Source organism: Thalassophryne amazonica, chromosome 10, assembly GCF_902500255.1.
Source record: "Thalassophryne amazonica chromosome 10, fThaAma1.1, whole genome shotgun sequence".
Lineage (NCBI taxonomy): Eukaryota > Metazoa > Chordata > Actinopteri > Batrachoidiformes > Batrachoididae > Thalassophryne > Thalassophryne amazonica.
In genome coordinates, this window is record NC_047112.1 from 94024522 (window position 1) to 94045817 (window position 21296).

The 21296-nt window shown below is 40.4% G+C and overlaps 1 protein-coding gene across 2 annotated transcripts in view; it reads right to left on the reverse strand.

Annotated features, from left to right (window-relative positions):
• Positions 1-21296, reverse strand: part of sh3rf1 (SH3 domain containing ring finger 1) — a 128724-nt gene that overhangs the window by 6066 nt on the left and 101362 nt on the right. For both annotated transcript variants that reach the window (XM_034180545.1, XM_034180544.1), the window contains exons 6-8: positions 14479-14589; positions 6034-6161; positions 5140-5310 (exon numbers count right to left, since the gene is read on the reverse strand). In XM_034180545.1, the coding sequence (XP_034036436.1) occupies positions 5140-5310; positions 6034-6161; positions 14479-14589 (410 nt within the window). The remainder of the gene's footprint in view (positions 1-5139; positions 5311-6033; positions 6162-14478; positions 14590-21296) is intronic.

The following is a 21296-nucleotide window of genomic DNA, read 5'->3' on the forward strand; positions in this document are numbered from 1 at the left end:
TACTAACAAAATGGATTAAATTCATGTCCCTGACTTGGTGCCATAATCAATGAGTTGGAACAATGTTTCCATCCTTGCAGCTATAAAAAACATTGATGTTTCAGGTGAAATTACACCAAATTACCAGATGGTGGTGCCACAATAAAATAATAAAACATTAGCATAAATAGCAGAAGAGTTTCCTGGTTCAAACCCCACCCCTGCCACATTTGTAATGTGGAGTTGAGTCAAGAAGGGCATCTGGCGTAAACCTTGTGCCAATTCAACAAGCAGATCCCCCTGGATATTAGGGGTGAAACGATTCCTCAAGTAACTCAAATAATTTGAATACAAATTCTTTGCCTCAAAGCTTTAACACTGTAGTATATACGCCAGACCTGTATGTGGCACCGTAACACTCTCACAAAAAATAAAGACGACATGGAGCATGCGCATAACCGGTAAAAAGAGCTAATCACTGTAGCAGCAGAAGCTACAACTTTCCACATAGTAAAATAAAACCTTTTAAAGAAAGAGGATTAAACCGTTTCATCTCGTTTTTGCACTTTTTTAGATCGTGGGCAATTGCAGTAGAACAGCGCCCTGTGCGAGAGCCCTGGCACCATTGATACCGTTGTTTAAAAACATAAAAGTACTTTTTCTGATTACTTGATTAATCAGTAAAATAACTGATAGAATACTTGATTTCTATAATATTTGATAGTTGCGGCCCCACTTAGCAGCCTTGTTCTTTCAGTCCATACCCAAAGTTCATAACCATAGATGAGGATAAGAGCATAAATTAATAGTAAATTGAGAGTCTCACTTCGAGAGCTCAGCTCTTTCTTAACTAAGAAATAGAGGTGCACCGATCAGGATTTTTTAGGCCGATCACCGATCACTGAAATTTTGATCGGCCGATACCGATCAAGCCCGATACCGATCAAGTACATATTTGGATCATGCCCAAAATAAGAATATAAGTCTAATGTATAGGACTATTTTTGCATTAAAACTTAATGATGAAAACAAAAAACATGCATTCAAATAAAGACACTAGAATAAACTGCCAACTTCTGTTTTATTACACTGACTTTGTTCTACCAGCAAGCTTTTCTTTTCCATGTTTCATATTGCTCAGGTTACAGCCTACAGAATGTTGAGAATGTAAAATACAGCCCTCAATCTATGGGGTTAAAACTGTCTCATTAATATTTGTAAATGCACAAAGGGTGATCTACAAATAATCATTGATTTGCAAATGTGTTCAGATATCCACAAATGCAAATTTCATATTTGTAACTTGTAAATTGGTCTTTGCAAATAATGTTGTATTTGCAAATATAAAACTTAATTTGTAAAAAAAAAAAAAAAAAAAAAATAATTTACATTTGTAAAACTGGAAATTGTATTTGTGAATTGAGTTTCAGCATTTGTGGATCACCAATTACATGCATTCATCGCTTTCCTCTGTGACGTAATTTTGAGATTCTTTTCGCGAAATCCACAGATCCACAAACAAATGCCTACTGATTCACAAATACACACTCACGCACACTGGATATCCACTAGATGGCAGTGTGGTTCCATTCATTACACAGCAGTCTATTTAGATCTCTCAGAACCATTTGACTCATTTTGACTTCTGATATGAGCTGGACGGACATGGACTACATTAGATCATGGCGACTGCTCTCCTTGTCCGTCCAGTTCATATCAGAAGTCAAAATGAGTTTACGTCACAGAGGAAAGCAAAAACAAAAATAAACAAAACGGTGTTTCACTTTGAAGTTATTAATTCAGACTGGACTCTATCATTCTAACTTGACTTGTCAGAGAGCCGCACAGCGTTTGGAGCTGTGTGAACAGAACGGAGGACGATTCTCATTTATTTCTCGCAACAAGACAGGAGTCCCAGTTAGTAACTTTAATCCGCACAAACATGACTCACGATTGACATATTCAGGGATGAAAGTGGTGAAAAACAAAAAAAGCTGAAACCCAAAATTACCCCCCCAACACCACCCGCACGGAAATGTTTCAATTCTAGAAGCTCTGAAATGCAATCTGGGACTATTCCACACAATAAACTGGAGTGAGTGCAGCATCCATTTAGGTGAGAGAAAAAACAAAACTTTCCTTATTCAAATTCATTCCAGTAGTATTCTGCTCTTACTAGGATGCAGCAGTTTTCACGCTTGGCAGATAGTTCTGGAGGAAATCACTGAAGAAATTAATAAATTGAAAATATGGTTTGACCAAAACAAACTGTCATTAAACTTAAATAAGATAGGGATGAAATGGAGATGTAAGAGTCACTAGGTGTTCACAGGAAACATTTATTTCTGTATGTATGTATTTATTTATTTATGTATGTTCATTGTTAGTTGCTATTATACGAGGGCTGTCAATAAAGTAACGGTCCTTTTTATTTTTTTCAAAAACTATATGGATTTCATTCATATGTTTTTACGTCAGACATGCTTGAACCCTCGTGCGCATGCGTGAGTTTTTCCACGCCTGTCGGTGACGTCATTCGCCTGTGAGCACTCCTTGTGGGAGGAGTCATCCAGCCCCTCGTCGGAATTCCTTTGTCTGAGAAGTTGCTGAGAGACTGGCGCGTTGTTTGATCAAAATTTTTTCTAAACCTGTGAGACACATCGAAGTGGACACGGTTCGAAAAATTAAGCTGGTTTTCAGTGAAAATTTTAACGGCTGATGAGAGATTTTGAGGTGATTCTGTCGCTTTAAGGACTTTTCACGGTGCGAGACGTCGCGCAGCGCTCTCAGGCGGCGTCATCAGACTGTTCAAGCTGAAAACCTCCACATTTCAGGCTCTATTGATCCAGGACGTCGTGAGAGAACAGAGAAGTTTCAGAAGAAGTCGGTTTCAGCATTTTATCCGGATATTCCACTGTTAAAGGAGATTTTTTTAATGAAAGACGTGCGGACGGATCCGCGCGTCGGGACGCAGCCGACGCGGTGCGGCGGCACAGGAAAAACACCTCCGTGTTGATAACCATTTGTAAAATCCAGGCGGCTTTTGATGGCTTTCAGTGGAGTGAGTATATGAGAAATTGTTTAACAGGCAGAACATGTTCCAACTTGTCCTTAAGGCTTTCAACAGAGGTGTTTTTCCTGTGGTGGAGCGTCGCGGCGGCTGCGTCCCGACGCGCGGACCCGTCCGCACGTCTTTCATTAAAAAAATCTCCTTTAACAGTGGAATATCCGGATAAAATGCTGAAACTGACTTCTTCTGAAACTTCTGTTCTCTCACGACGTCCTGGATCAATAGAGCCTGAAATATGGAGGTTTTCAGCTTGAACAGGCTGATGACGCCGCCTGAGAGCGCTGCGCGACATCTCGCACCGTGAAAAGTCCTTAAAGCGACAGTCTCACCTCAAAATCTCTCATCAGCCGTTAAAATTTTCACTGAAAACCAGCTTAATTTTTCGAACTGTGTCCACTTCGATGTGTCTCACAGGTTTAGAAAAAAGTTTGATCAAACAACGCGCCAGTCTCTCAGCAACTTCTCAGACAAAGGAATTCCGACGAGGGGCTGGACGACTCCTCCCACAAGGAGTGCTCACAGGCGAATGACGTCACCGACAGGCGTGGAAAAACTCACGCATGCGCACGAGGGTTCAAGCATGTCTGACGTAAAAACATATGAATGAAATCCATATAGTTTTTGAAAAAAATAAAAAGGACCGTTACTTTATTGACAGCCCTCGTATATTTTCTGTTGTGTTTCTATTCAGGTTATTTTTGTCTCTTTCTCTAAAATTGTATATAATAAGCATTAGATTATTAATATATAAACAAAAATAAATTTAAGAAATATTACAATTTGAAAACAAATGCATCCGAACGTGATGACAGCTGCAAATGTGTAATGCTATCTTTTAACATTGAAAATACCATAGACATGCTAACGTGTTAGCATCGCTCCTGTTTTTAAGTTATAAAATACATCTATCAACTGTTTCAGAAGACCATAACAGGTCGGTTTAACATAGAAAAGGTAAATAATACTCAGACGTATGCTCTTTAGGATTTTAGCGGGGGAAAATTAAGTGAAAGAAAGAAAGAAAGTATAAACGAAGCAACAGATCGAAGCATTGCTTCAATCTGCGAACCACTGCTTCGATTGGTTCAAGGTTCAGAGCAAAGCCGCGCTGCAGAAAAGTTGATCACGGACCTGCTGAAGGGTCTGTAATCAATGTAGAGAAATGATCATTTTCCTGACAAACACCCCCAAAAACAACTGTGCACTGTTGTGATCGGTCCTTTTGATCGGCGCATTTTGCCGATCACCGATCAAACGTGATCGGCCGATAATGATTGGTGGCCGATCGATCGGTGCACCTCTACTAAGAAACTAACAAGCTCCATCTTAACCTCACTTTTGAACAACCCGAGATACACCCCCACATTGGGCAGTAACTCTACCCTGACCCAGAGGAGCTAATCCACCCTTTTCTGAAAAAGGATCATAGCCTCAGATTTGGAGGCGCTAACCCTCATCCCAGTTACTTCACACTCTGCTCCAAAACCTGCCGAGCTCACATCAGAGGTCACTGTTTGATGAAGCCAACAGAACCACATCATCTGCAAAAAGCATAGATGTAATTCTGACATAACCAGACTGGACACACTCCAATCCCTTGAAATCCTGTCCATGAAAATCATGAAAAGAATTGGTGGGAAGAAGTAGCCCTGGCAGAGTCCAACACATACCGGAAACAAGTCTGATGAATTGTCAAGAAAGTGGACATGCAGAGACTGGGTGCAGTTGCTGCAGCAGAAGTGTTACCCCGTACTATCGCGCCACCTCCCACAAGACACCTTGATGGACCCGACTGTAGGGTAAAAACATGTTGACTGCTTGGGCATACTCTTGGTCTATTTCTTTTAGCTTTTATTAAAGTGTTTCCAAGCTTTTGACTGTTTGTGCAGTTATATCTATTAATTTAAAATCAATTTTCACTTTGTAACAGTTAGTTGTGATATTAACTGGACACAGTCCATTTAATTTATTCATGTAGCCCAGAATATAAAATTGCTTTACAAGGTGCATACTATACACCCTTTGTTCATGGAATTCTTTGTAAGATGAACAGAACAAAACTATGTTGACATGCACATTAAGTGACGGACCTGCTGACTGGACTCATGTAGTTCCCAGGGAACACGCCGATCTTTCCAGTGTGCATAGAGGTGCCTTTGAACCAGCCATCCTGACAGCGTTCCAACACCAGAAACATCTCTCCCTTCCTCAGCTCCAGCTCGTCATCTTTACGAGGAGTATACGGGAACAGTGCCACGTAGCTAGATACAAAACAAATAAAGATCTAAGCATGAAAGGCTTCCAGAATATCTCAAATTAAATTATGGTTCTACCCCCCCCCCCCCCTTACACAAGCGGTTCAAAATGGTGTATGTCGTGTCATTTCTTCTGGATTTATCCTGGTGTGACAAACTGTCATCATCCCACAGCACAGTTAGCTGTCTGACAGAGTTAATCTGCATTGGAGGATGAAGTAATTTGTGGGTCATCGCTCTACAGCACTGAATTCAACATGACTGCACTCTCAGGTGGCCTGTTTTCCATCCGACTCCAACACTGTCAGGAGACAGGAATTAGAAATGACTCTGTGTCTGACACGCATGCACAGGCAAGACACAGACGACCACAGGAGAGCAGGCACAAGGGGAGCTAATTCTTATCAGGTGTGTGAAGTGTCTCTGAGGAGTAATGGTGCTTAGAATGAGGGGGTAGTGTCAGAGGTCATAGGTGACATGGAGCATTTCCAACTGCACCCAGGAGACACTCACCCTTACATTTGACCCCTTCATGTGTGTGCGAGCTGACACTTTGCAGTTTTACGCTGACAGCTGAGGAGTCACTCCCAGGAGAAGACCTTCCATCTGAAATGAGCATGTGTATTGCAACCCCGCCCCCGGCCAACAGTGCCCAAACTGCTTCTGAAATTTCACTGCACATTTAATAAAGCTGCCTGTTTATAGCGTGGTGCCGTTTTTGTAACTCACACGGTGGGTCTCTGTCTGCCGCTTTGGTCGCCGATGCTGGGGGAGGGTCTCTGTCCAGCCGCCAATGAATGTGCTGCTCCGCTAACAGAGGACTGTGGAGGAGGAGGTGGCGGGGGCGGGAGAGTATCCTGTACATGTTCAATAAATAAATAAATAGATAGATAGATAGATAAATAAACCCATTTAACAAACATCTAATCACATTAGCAGTTGAAGAGGATTAAACATGCAAATCAAATAAACTATTTCCTTCAAGTCTGCATCTAACAGAAAGACAAAAAAAGGTTCACAAAACTTATAAAAAGGTGTCCGTCTCATAAATACAGAAATCGGTTCATTTCTGAGCAACAAATGGACAGAATAAGAAACGAGAGATCACCTGTCATTTGGTTTAATCCTTCCAGTTTACTGACGGCTGACGGGGCACAAGGTTTGGGGGTGTGTGGGGTGGGGTGGGGGTCTGACTTACTTGGCAGACACGATATGCTCGTTGCTGAAACTGAGAATCTCTCATTGTTCGTGTTTGTTTGTTGCTAGGAGACCACATAGCTGACTGTTAAATCCATGGCGGTATTTAATTGGGACCATATGAAATGAAAAGCACAACTGTAGACATACTTCAGAACAACAGCCACAAAAGAGCTCTCACTGACTCACGTGGTTTCCCTTGTTAAACCTCTGTGATGTCAAAAAAAAAAACTTGAGTTTGACTTCCTTCCTTCTTCCTTCCTTCCTTTATACGTCCTTAATCCTAACTTTTTCTATTTTTATCCTCCATGTGTGCTTCTTGGTTAATTATTCAACTACTTGAGATTACAGACAAAACTAGAAGGCATTCAGAGAACGCAAACCTCGGCCAAGGCCACATATTCACCATTGCCGAAATACACATTTTCACTTGCTTTTAGCATCAAACACCAAGCCTGGGTTTCAAAGTATTTTTACTCATAAAATTTCATCAAGAGCCATTCATAACTATTTGATTTCAATGGTATTATATCTCTAACATCCTTCTGGATCTCAGATCTAGAATATGTTCAAAACTGAAGTTATTTCCTGGGACAGTCATTTTTTCACAAAAATGTTACTGACGTTCACTGCAAACTGGCTTTTTTATTAAATGTTCCCAAATGCTTAAAACACCTTCTGGATACTGGATCCAAAATATCTGGATCAAATTCACAACAAAAACCCTCATTTTCTAAGACAATGTCCATCTGCTCACCAAATTTAACTGAAATCCGTCCATTACATATCAAGTTAAATGCTATGTTCTAAACATTGATCTGGATTTCAGTTCCAGAATATTTTCTGGATCACCTCCAAAAATGAAACACTTGTTTCCCAGACCATGTCCTATCAGATCACCAAATTTCACTAAGATCTGTTCAATACCTTTTGAGTCTTCTGGCTAAGAGAAAAACAATCAGACAAATGTAAGTGAAAGCATTACATCCTTGGCAGAGATAATAAAATCAACAAGCTCAAGGAAAAACAAATCACGATATATTACTTTAAACTGATGAAACAAAATTGGTCAGAGTGATCTCAAAATCAACAGCACTATCTTGGAACATGTTCAAAATTTCAAGCAGTTAGCAGCAGTGTCAACGCTTCCATAATGGGGGGTGCTCAGACAGCCTCGTGGTATGTGCACATGTTGACGTGTGTGTGTTGATGTGTGCTGCCTCTGATGCTTGAGCTGTGATAATTAGGTTGTCTGCAGGCTACAGAAATCATCTGTACTAAAACATCATGTAGAGTTCCCAAGTGAAGCAGACAAAAGATCAAGCTTTTGTGTGCACATTCCTGCTTCATTCAGAAACTCCACACGCCAACACACACACAGAGCGAGAGAGAGAGAGAGAGAGAGAGAGGGAGAGAGGAGAGGAGAGAGAGAGAGAGAGAGAGAGAGGAGAGAGAGAGAGAGAGAGAGAGAGAGAGAGAGGAAGCGTGATCATTTTCAGGTGTTTTTCTTGGGAGGAGGATGTCACAATATACTTCATGAAGTTGGTCCATTTTAAATTGAACTTTAAAAAAGACATATTTGGACACCTTCATAAAATGTAGCACATCTAAAAATGGAAACCCTTTGCACAGGAAAGACTAAACTGTGTTTATGTTGAGTTGCTTTGACTCAAACTGTGTCATGAAAACATGAGCATACTTTAAACTAAATCCATATTAATGCCCGTTTCACAAATGAACAGGCTAAAGTAAAAATGTATCTTGTCGTTATTGATGAAAAGCAACACGGAAACTGTCTCAGTGGACTGTAGACAAACATTCATATTAAACTAGATACAGTAGTGTTCAGAATAATAGTAGTGCTATGTGACTAAAAAGATTACTCCAGGTTTTGAGTATATTTCTTATTGTTACATGGGAAACAAGGTACCAGAAGGTACCAGTAGATTCAGTAGATTCTCACAAATCCAACAAGACCAAGCATTCGTAATATGCACACTCTTAAGGCTATGAAATTGGGCTATTAGTAAAAAAAAAAAAAAAAGTAGAAAAGGGGGTGTTCACAATAATAGCAGGATCTGCTGTTGACGCTACAAACTCAAAACTATTATGTTCAAACTGCTTTTTTTAGCAATCCTGTGAATCACTAAACTAGTATTTAGTTGTATAACCACAGTTTTTTGTATTTTGACATATCCAAACTGATCCATGATACCTGGTATACGATATATAGGCCCAACACCACAGTAGGAGAAACATACCCATATCATGATGCTTGCACCACCATGCTTCACTGTCTTCACTGTGAACTGTGGCTTGAATTCAGAGTTTGGGGGTCGTCTCACAAACTGTCTGTAGCCCTTGGACCCAAAAAGAACAATTTTACTCTCATCAGTCCACAAAATATTCCTCCATTTCTCTTTAGGCCAGTTGATGTGTTATTTGGCAAATTGTAACCTCTTCTGCACGTCTTTTATTTAACAGAGGGACTTTGCGGGTCTCTGGGTTTTTTGTTTTGTTTTTTTTGTCAATTTTAAAGCATTGGAGATCATTGAAGATGATCAGCCTATAATTTTTTGCACCTGCGTATAAGTTTTCCCCTCTCCAATCAACTTTTTAATCAAACTACGCTGTTCTTCTGAACAATGTCTTGAACGTCCCATTTTCCTCAGGCTTTCAAAGAGAAAAGCATGTTCAACAGGTGCTGGCTTCATCCTTAAATAAGGGACACCTGATTCACACCTGTTTGATCCACAAAATTGACGAACTTACTGACTGAATGCCAAACTACTATTATTGTGAACACCCCCTTTTCTACTTTTTTTTTTTTACTAATAGCCCAATTTCATACCCTTAAGAGTATGCATATCATGAATGCTTGGTCTTGTTGGATTTGTGAGAATCTACCGGTACCTTGGTTCCCATGTAACAATAAGAAATATACTCAAAACCTGGATTAATCTTTTTAGTCACATAGCACTACTATTATTCTGAACACTACTGTATCTGCCAAAAAGCTCATGAAACTGTACTACCCCACTGTGCCATACTCATTTCCTGCATACAATACCTGAATGAACAAACTGAATAACCTCTGTATTGAAGAGGTCATATCAAGTCTGGGAGCATGCGCTGATGCTGGACTTTGCCACATCTACACCACCATGGAACTTCTTGAGTCTCAGATGGCAACCATCCAGGCAGACAACTGGTCCATTCCTACATCTCTAAAATGACACTATCTGCTTCAGCCAGGTGAACCATATAGGCACCCCCTTGGCCTTCTCCAACCTCTGGGGTCCTCAACACTCAGACGTGCTGGATCATACACAGAGAAATGGGCCACATGGACAAAACGTCATAGCGGATGCTCCCTCACAATGCAAGTGATACTCCTTATCTTTGTCTCTTTTAGTAACTGCTCCTTTGATCAAAGTCATTCCAGCAGTACCCAAGGATCCTACGAAGAGACCTAGTGCCAAAGACATCTAGTCATCACCATAGATCACTGGTTAGCATCCAAGTCTCACAACCATACAGCAAGACAGGCAGCACCAGGACTTGAACCCTGGTTCGCTTGCAAAGATATCAGCATCAACAAACACCTCTGTCCAGTGACCTCATGACTCCATAAGCTCTTCCCAGGTACCTCTCGATCTTAAAGGCAGAGGACCCGGAGACATGTATGTCACTGCCAAGACAACTAAATGCCTCTACCACAGAGGTCTCAAACCGGTTCCAGAAAGGGCCGAGAGGGTGCAGGCGTTCTGTGCAACCACCCACTCCAGCAGGTGATTTCACTGATTAACTGATTTCACCTGCTCAAAGTGATGTTAATAGGGCTGTCACAATTATTACAATATTCGCCAATCGTGATTATTTTTCATATTCGCGATTACCGTGAATTATTTATTTTGTCCACAAAGCATAAAACGACTCAGAATCTGACGTCATTGCTCACTCTGTTTCGCTCTCGTGTTAAGGCAGGACAATAACATGGAGGGTGAGGAGCGATCCGTCCTTTGAACTTTCTCTCCCGGTGTGATTCTGCTGTTACCGTCCTGTTCACACCATGTGCACGTCGTATACTGAATTTATGAGATCATGAGATGAAATAAACGGTCAAATATCTTTAAAAACATATTTAAAAATGAGAATATATGAATGAACAGAGAAAAAAATTACACATACACGGGTAAAAAAAAAACCCTGACATGGAGAAGCTGTGGTGATGTTCAGATGCACAGATCACAAAAAGTAGGTGAGAACTCTGAACTTTAACAGCTGTTATTTTCCAAAGGTATTTATTTGTTCAATCTTGAGCTTAATGTAGTGTTTAAGCACAAAACGTGACTGATGAGGAGAAACAATTTCAGAAACAACAACAGAAACAACCACAAATCAGAAAAAGTTGGGACTGTATGTAAAATGAAGATAAAAATAAAAATGTTGCACTATTCCCAGTTTCTCCACTCACAGAAGCCGAACGTTCTTCCAGAGTTGTGTAATTACACTACGATAGTAGAATATAAAGAAGGGAAAAAAGAAAAAAATAGACAATATATTCGTCAATCGCAATTATTTGTCTGACAATTAATCGTCTCCAGAAATTCCTAATCGTGACAGCCCTAGATGTTAATCAGTGAAATCACCTGCTGGAATGGGTGGTTGCACAGAAAGCCTGCACCCTCTCGGCCCTTTCTGGAACCGGTTTGAGACCTCTACTCTACCAGTTCAGCTCTTTCATCACATACAGATACACTTCTGATAGCAGAATCAGGAAGTCGTTAATTTTAATTTCGATCCAGGACAATCAAATCCAGCTACTCTGATCCATCACTCAGCTTCTCAAGTGCTGCAATCAGAGTATCTATTGATTCCACAAAGACCACAACATCGTCTGAGAGGTAAAGGTCAGTAAATCCTTATAAGTTATTGGTCTCCACTAGGGATGGGTATTGATAAGATTTTATCGATATCGATGTCATTATCGATTCCGCAAATCGGTCACAAAATTGGTCACTAGATCCTTGATCTCCGGACATAAATAAAAATAAATAAAATGTCTAGTTTTTGTCAAAATCATTTCCTTTCAGACATTTTGGCGTGAATGTCTCTCTGTACCTTTGAGCTGAGCTCAGTCGCCTGCTGCACATCAGTGCAGGACATCTTGTTTTGGGAGGAAAAAACATTTTGATTGATTGCAGTTTGTTTGTATTACAATGTTTGCAAAGAGGTGTCATTTGATTTAAGTGGCGTTTTGCTTTAAATTTATGATAGAGTCCGACTGGACTCTATCATTCTAACTTGACTCGGCAGAGAGCCGCACAGCGTTTGGAGCTGTGTGAACAGAACGGAGGAGTGACTCATGATTGACATTCAGGGATGAAAGTGGTGAAAACAAAAAAAGCTGAAACCCAAAATTACCCCCAACACCACCCGCACGGAAATGTTTGAATACCAGAAGCTCTGAAATGCAATCTGGGACTATTCCAGACAATAAACTGCAGTGAGTGCAGCATCCATTTAGGTGAGAAAAAAAAAACAACTTTCCTTATTCAAATTCATTCCAGTAATATTCTGCTCTTACTTGGATGCAGCAGTTTTCTAGCTTGGCAGACAGTTCAGGAGGAAATCACTGAAGAAATGAACAAATTGAAAATGTGGTTTGACTGAAAAAAATTGTCATTAAACTTAAATAAAACAGGGATGAAGTGGAGGTGTAATGCTGCGTTCACAACGGGTACGACGCGAGCGATAGCAGCGACAGGTTGCCATGTAATCCCTATGGAACGACGCGTTTTGGCGCCAAGTCACGCAGCGCGACGTGATGGGCGCGAATGAAGCGATGCGAGTGAAGCGATTTTGAGTGATTGGCGCATTTGTGGCGCGATATTGCATCGCATCACGTTGCGTTGCCCTCCTCCCCAAGTTGAAAAATCTGAACTTTTTCGTCTCTTCGCGCCACGATGACCAATCAGGGACTGAATATGTAGTGACGTGGAGATGTCTGGAGTTTGACTGAAGATGTGAACATGTCCTGTCTCTGGTAGCAGCCTGTGAGCAGGACTTATGTCTCTTTTGTCCTTTATTTCACAATTATGTCAGAGTTTTTGGAGCGAGAAGCAGCACCACAGCAGTGGGACAGGAGTTTCTTTCTCTTGTTATTTTACGTACGCACGAGCGAATCGTCCGTGGAGATTATTTTACTTATTAACTACACAGATGTATAATAAAGCAATGGTGACTGGTTTCTAAACACAATTATGGCAGTTTTTTGGGGAAAGAGCAAGGAGCAGCCCCGCAGCAAGCAGCAGAGTTTCTTCCTTTCATTTTTTTTTTTTTTTTTTACGTGCGCGCGCAAGCGAATCGTCTGTGGAGAATATTTTATTAATTAACTACACAGATGTATAATAAAACAAATGGTGACTGGTTTCTAAACACAATTATGACAGAGTTTTTGGAGCGAGCAGCAGCCCTGCAGCAGCGGGGAGCGGAGTTTTTTCCTTTTCTTTTTTCTACGCGCGCGCGTGAGTGAATCGTCTCTGGAGAATATTTTATTAATTAACTACACAGATGTATAATAAAACAAATGGTGACTGGTTTCTAAACACAATTATGACAGAGTTTTTTGGGGGGGAAGAGCGAGCTGCAGCAAGCAGCGGAGTTTCTTTTTTTTTTTTCTTTTTTTTATTGTTTACATGTGTGCACGTGAACGGGACAGTTGGTCCTCAAACTGGGTCCCGCAGAGGCGGAAGGACCACTGAAAGCGGCCATCATCCAGACGCAGCGCCTGCAGCAAATAATGATACTCCCTGTATTGGGAGCTTTCCACAACTCGCTCCGTGTGATCAAGGTCCGCCATGATGACTTGATGCCTAGCGGAATGGAAGCTCCTCCTATTTGATGACGCATTGGAGCGAATTTTCGCAGCGAAAGTCCACCCAAGCAGAGCGACACACTGGGCGAAGGATTCGCGTCCGTCGCCACGCGACCCCCGCAAATTTGTAGCGTCTGATCGTGCCCGGTGTGAACGCGGCATAAGAGTCACTAGGTGTTCACAGAAAAGTTATTTATTTCTGTATGTATTTATTTATTTTCATTGTTAGATGGTTTTATCTTTTCTGTTGTGTTTTGTTTCATTAGGTTCTTTTTGTCTCTTTCTATAAAATTGTATTGTAACATTATTAGTCTATTATTATTGACTATTACTGTCTATTATGTAGACTATTATTGTTGTTGCTATTATTATTAATATATGAATAAAAATAATTTAAAAAATTACATATTGACTCTTTTACGACAACGAACGCTGAGCCATTAATTATACAGATAACAAATCAACACAAACGTGCTGATGCGAACAGCTTAATGCTAACTGTAACATTGAAAACGCCATAGACATGCTAACACATTAGCATCAGTCCCGTTTTTAATTTATAAAATACATCAACTGTTTCAGAAGACCATAACAGGTCGGTTTAACATAAAAATATTAAATATTACTCACAGACATATGCTCTTCAGGTTTTTAGCGGAGAAAAATTAGGATAAAGCGAAATAAAACAATGAATCCACGAATCATAGATCGAAGCACTGCTTCGATCTGCGAATCACTGCTTCGATTGGTTCAAGGTTCAAAGCAAAGCAAAGCTGCAGAAAAGTTGATTACAGACCCGCTGCAGGTCTGTAATCAATGTAGAGAAATGATCATTTTCCTGACAAACACCCCCCAAAACAACAGCCACTCTGAAGGACCGATAAGGGAATCGTTAAGCAAAAAGCTTATTGACAGTGGATCGAATCATTTCTTAACGATACCCGAAAGGAACCGGTTCTCGATACCCATCCCTAGTCTCCACGACCCTACCCAACACCCAGTCCATGCAAGCACTGAACAGTGTAGCAGCCAGACTTGTGGGTACTTTGTTTATGGTGTTAACAGGTGCTATAAAAGCTGTAGGTTACTCCACCTACCACATGCACGGACGTGTAGCTTGTCTCTGAAGGAAATGTGAAGACTGCTGCTGTAGTAACAGGACTACTAGGGGGTGGGGTCACGATTAGTCCAGTTGTGCAAATGTGTACCTGTCAATGAAAGGGAAATGTGGATTGTCAAACAACAGTGACTCTTCTATTGTGAAAAACATGAACTAACATCAACACCACACAATTGTAATCAGTCATATTCTGATCCATGTGGCTTTAGGAAAGAAAGTAAAGATGTCCAGGAACATTTCTGGTCAATCTCTTGCACTCTTAGGTTTGTTGACTTGCATGATAAAAAATATTTCCTCAGTGCCATGGCATATTGTGTGACCATGACTCATAGGACAGAATGCACACATGTGGCTTTGTATCCCGGTGGCTTATTCATAACCACAGGTGTGGTGTGATGACTTGTCTGGTTGATGAAAGTCAGGTGACGACTCCATAGGCCATTACACTGAGGAAGTGAAGAGGGGTAACTTTCCAAACCAGTGGTTGATGTGAGTCATGGTGGTGTCCTGGGAAAAAAGCCACACTCTGGGACACACAATATGTCCCTGTAGCCTGTCCATGCCCCAGAAGGAACCACCTCTTATGGTGAACCTCTGAGCAAGCAAGCCAACCTCAGATTCAACTATCATTGTATTTTCATCTATTTTACACTCGGAGTATCGAGGGAGGCAAAACAATGTGCACTACGAGCAGGGGTGTGCATCTCTCACTCATAAAATGATACGTACCGTGTTTACTATAAACACATGGGCTATGATATGATTCAAGAACAATACTTGTTATGGAACAATTTGATTTAATGCGATACAAACAATTCTTTGTTTAATGTAAACATTCATTTCCCATGATATTACTGACCTTCAAATACATACTTCATGAAAAACCAGGGAGCTTTTTTTACAGCACACTAATTATGGCCCTGCTCGCCTTTGGTTCACCACTGGGGGCAACACCACATACAGTAGCAGAATACGCAGCACAGAAGAAGCCCAGATGAAGAAGCCAGCTATTAGCATACTATAACTTTCCCATTCTGGACCAGTAAGTAAGAATAAGAGCAGTATTTATATTTATATTTGAAAACTGGCTTTCTTTTTTTCCCACTTTGATACTCAGTGTGCTTCTTACCCTGTGTGCTACTATACAATGCTGCTGGAACCTCAATTTCCCTGAGGAAGTCTTCCTAAGGGATCAATAAAGGTTTATCTAATCTAATGTATTCTAATCGTTTTTACCTGACAACATTAACATTCGTGCACAAAGTCTTTCAAGAGCCTCATTCTGACTTTTTATCTTTTATGAGAGTTTAAAGATCAATCAATCAATCAATTTTTTTTATATAGCGCCAAATCACAACAAACAGTTGCCCCAAGGTGCTTTATATTGTAAGGCAAGGCCATACAATAATTATGTAAAACCCCAACGGTCAAAACGACCCCCTGTAAGCAAGCACTTGGCTACAGTGGGAAGGAAAAACTCCCTTTTAACAGGAAGAAACCTCCAGCAGAACCAGGCTCAGGGAGGGGCAGTCTTCTGCTGGGACTGGTTGGGGCTGAGGGAGAGAACCAGGAAAAAGACATGCTGTGGAGGGGAGCAGAGATCGATCACTAATGATTAAATGCAGAGTGGTGCATACAGAGCAAAAAGAGAAAGAAACAGTGCATCATGGGAACCCCCCAGCAGTCTACGTCTATAGCAGCATAACTAAGGGATGGTTCAGGGTCACCTGATCCAGCCCTAACTATAAGCTTTAGCAAAAAGGAAAGTTTTAAGCCTAATCTTAAAAGTAGAGAGGGTGTCTGTCTCCCTGATCTGAATTGGGAGCTGGTTCCAGAGGAGAGGAGCCTGAAAGCTGAAGGCTCTGCCTCCCATTCTACTCTTACAAACCCTAGGAACTACAAGTAAGCCTGCAGTCTGAGAGCGAAGCGCTCTATTGGGGTGATATGGTACTACGAGGTCCCTAAGATAAGATGGGACCTGATTATTCAAAACCTTATAAGTAAGAAGAAGAATTTTAAATTCTATTCTAGAATTAACAGGAAGCCAATGAAGAGGCCAATATAGGTGAGATATGCTCTCTCCTTCTAGTCCCCGTCAGTACTCTAGCTGATGCCGAAAAGGAAATGAAACAAGATTAATTCAAACAATTTATGACATAAAAATTGATTTGACTGGCTCATACAAGGCAGGTGAATCTCATCACTCACAACATTCGATACGCATCTCGATACACTACCAGAGATATGACACATATAGCGATACATGACAATACTGACTATAAGATTCACCCCTGTTCCTGATTCGATGCGATTTGATATATATTTGATTTGATGGAGATTCAATTACTCACCATGCGATACAGTGCGATACGATGCAATTCAACATGATGCAAAGAAATTATACCAAAAATTTAAATAGAAAATAAGAAGCTGCAATTCGGTATAGTACTATGGTATTCTTCTTCTTGTTCTGATTCTACTAGAGGCAGATAATTTGTTTTACTCCTTGTAAGCTGCAAATTTACCAGATTCAACATTAAGGAACAGGAATCGGTTCCCTCATATTTGGAACCTGTTTGATCACACTGTCAGAACTTAAACAGTACAGTAAACAGTAAACAATGTCACTGAATGAGTGACTTAAAGTGAGTCACTCATTGACAAAGTACAGCCTAGGCAAAAGCAATTTGAGATACTTTCTCACCAGTTTTGCTGAGTTAGGGGGTGCAGCGGTGGCCACAGCATTCTTTGCAAATGACCTATGTCTTGTCAAGTTTCCCATCTTTAAAAAAAAAAAAAAAGCTGAAATAATTCCAGACGCCTGATTTAAATGTTTTAGATGCATCAAAAATCTCCTACAACTGCTTGCGCTGTTGTCGTGGGCCTCCATTTTGAAATAGATTTGTTGTGGTGGAAATGTGCTTTCAGGGTTCCGTCCGTGTTGCATTCAATGTGCGCCAGAAAAAAAAAAAATACCAATGAAAGCATGCAGTGACCGATTCATCGTGATTTTGTCCATCAACTGAATCGATACACACTGAATGAATCGATACACTCGCATCGCACACGTTTGCATCTCGATGCCGATTCGCTTCGATTAATCTCCACATCCCTAGCTCATACATATTTAGATAAATTTTTACAAAAACAAAAGTTTAAGAATCTATGAAGATACAACTATCAACACCAGTTATCTCTTCTGTGACACTTATTTTGCTTGTTGTTTAGTACAATGGTAGAATGGTGGCATGTTCATTGTCAGGGCAGATGTCTCAGCCCCCCAAGGCACGTAGGGCGTACCTTTGTTGTTTTTTGTCTGGGTGTAGAAGGGCCAGAATATGAGAAGAGGTAAAGAGAGGAAAGAGGAGAACAAAGAACCTGAGTGTCTGGAGAATCTCTCTCCCATGGTTTCGGTAATAACTGATCAGGAAATCAAATATATTGTTTTTCCTTTTTTCCACAAAGGCAAGATTATATTACAGGCAAGAATAGATGTTTCTTTTCATGTGACAGCAGTCTGTAAATGATTAACGGAAAAGGCTCAAGTTTGAAATAATTAACATCCTGATTTAAACTTACGCATGGATACGTCTCTGATAACAACTACCCACACAAAAAAAGGAGGAAGGGAGACAGAAAGAGAGACAAGAGAAACTAGTTTAAATAATCCACATTCTGCACATTGCAGAACCACCCTGAGTGCCAGTTGTAAACGATCTAGACAAAAAAAAGCCAGAGCACCCCCCCCCCCCCCCCCCCCCCGCTTGCTAACGTAACCATTTAAGTGTCAAAGCTGGGTGATATATGGGTGTCCCCTGGGTCTCTTCCATTCGCTGGGGTCCTCAGAACAGAGAAAGCTGCATGCTGTAACATGCTCAGGAAAGTATGCCTCCTGGCCTCATGCTGCAGCTGACATTCCCTCGCAACAGAAGCGGGAGGCCTCAAATGAATCTTCCTCTGTACAGGTTTGTTTGACACAAAATCAGTGCAGTGGTCCCCAAAGATTATCTGGCGAGACAGAGCACCAAAGACATCCCAATGTTGCCATAGATCACTGGTTAGTGTCCAGATATACAAACCTTATATTGACACTGAAAGCACCAGGGCCTTAGAGACTCAGACCATCGTTCTCCTTCAAAAATATTTAGTTCTGCACGTATTTGGACTCCAACAATATTGTAATTTTGCCTCTCTACACCACCACAATAGAGTTGAAATGAAAGAGTCAAGATGTGAATGTACTGCAGATTTTCAGATTTAATTCAATGAGATTAACCAAAAATTATCAATCATTTAAGAATTAGGGCCATTTTTATAGAGTCCATCCATTTTCATACACCATAAGTAATTGGACAAAATAAATTCAAGGATTTTTGCAAATACAAATCATCACTTTTACATCTTACTTTTAAAAAATACAAGTCAGGGATTCATGATATTTCCAGGTCACTCAATATGTATTTGACTTAATTTATGTCAATCATTAAAAATTACACACAGTATAGTACTGTACAGCAAATCTGCCTGGAGTAGGCAGTTAGCAAAAACTGAGCGACTGTGCAGGAAGGAGATTAGTGAGAAACGCCACTAAGACATCCAGACAAACTCAGAGGGAGTTTCTGTGGCTGTCACTGGAGAAACTGGGCACAGCACAACTTTTGTGCAACACCTCATCCTGTGAACAATGGCGACTGCAGTGCAATCCCCGGAGGTTTTCAAATCATGTGATGAAAGAACTCCCACATTCCAATTTAGGTCATTTGTTGAGTCCATGTCTTCAACGCTTACACCCAGACTGTGTATGAACTCCCTCGAAACAAACGGATATCCAAATCTAGTCACACTAAATCTCAGAATTTATTCACACGGCAGTCCACCAGACTTCAACAGAATCTGTAGGGAAGGTACAACACACCCGTGGTCAGGGATCACAAACGGCACATTTCTGTAGACCCTTCATTTCTGGAAGAGTATTAAGCATATTTCCACGATAACACGATCAACCCTCTATAGCTACACTACCGCTACTGTAATAACTTGTCCAGTGATGTTTCTCTGGAAGCTGAAATTAGAATTCAGCAACTCGTATCCTCTGGCTTTTGGCAAAGTCAAGGGGCACAGAGTCACTTTAACACAGTTGCCAGATTTGGGAGGAGGATGCAGTCCTAAGCAGTTCTGTTGGTGCCTGTGATTACACTGAAATCACCCATTAGAGAAAAAACAAGGTGCAATTTTGGAACAAATCACCAAAATTTGTTTCAATTTTTAAGTGTTCTTTTCAATAAGAAGATGAAACACTTGATCCAAGTACTCTAGTGCTGTCAAAAATGACATTTTTCGAAATGGCAGTCTAAAAATGGAAATTTTTGGCAAGGGCGGAAGGGCAAAGCCCCAGGCGGGGGGTCTGAGGGGTTCTCCCCCAGAAAAATTTGAAATCTCAGCTGCTCTCTGATGTATTCTGGTGCATTTTCAGGTCTATTTACCCACCCTCTAAAAAATCTCCAATAATATTTTTTTGTTATTGTTGTTGGGTCAGGTCAATTTTTCCAACTCCCGGGAAGAGTCTTTTTACACAACCTGCATCATTGTGATACAAGTTGTAAGAAAAGACTATTTTCCCATATTGGAAAGATGACAAAACTATAACACAGTCTGTTACATGGATTACAATAAAGTGTTATTATTACTAATTTGATAAGACGACATATTCACATTGGACTGTTAATGTTATCTCTCTACATTTATCTACATATTGGACGTCAGCAAGTTGTGCTTTTATAACAACTGATAGTGTCTTAAAATAAACTAAAATAAATTTGATACAAGTAAAGCTGTACTGTTCATTAAATCACCAATATACCATTTAGTTCTCAGAAACACTGATTTGGGTTTAAATTTGACTCTTATTCACTTCTATAAATAGGAAACACAATAAAACATTTTTCCATCCAGTGCTGAAGTCAGAATTTCTGGGATACTCTGAACTAAAAGTTTTGTGCAAAACGACGCACAAGCGTTTTTCCACATCAATATCTGACTTCTGTTAAATATTTATCATATTTTCCTCCACGTGAATATTCCATGCCCATGTAACAGAAGAAACCATAAAATGCAGATTTAGTAGGCTAACATATCATGTTTGCATGGAGACAGTTTGAAGTAAATTCATCCCAAAGACAGAGTTTGATTTGTGTGAAATAACTTAAATTATGTCAACTGACAAAGAAAACATGATATAATAAAATCAAAGACTTACTCCGTATACATGATGAAAAAAGCTGGGTCATCGTTTTGGTCCTTTTTGTTAAACCAGCCCCATTTGAATTTATTCATGAGAGAGATATACTTTATTGATCTCACAGTGGAGAAATACAGCCTAGTCGGAGTCCCAAGCTGAAAAAAGTTTAGCATTCTTTACACATACAAGCTGTAGCACACAAAAGCAGATTTAATAAAAAAAAAAACAACAAAAAAAAAAACATTATTATGGTGTTACCTTTACTTATAAATGAAGTCCATGTGCCGCTCCTTCTGAATAAAAGCATTGATGACTTGCTTGTGGAAGTCTTCCTTATCTTCAGTTTTAAAAGTCTCTGTCTCAGTGGAGATCACTGCCAGGGAAGCAAGTTGTCCTTCATCAGTCCTGTTCTGACTCTATGTTTCTGCCTTGTCTGGCTTTGAATGTGAGTGGTCGACGGCTCGTCTGTGATGACACTTCTTTGTAAATTCTTCAGGTCACAATATCCTATCTGAGTCCAGACACTGTCAAAAGTTGTGAAAATAAGGCAGGAAAAG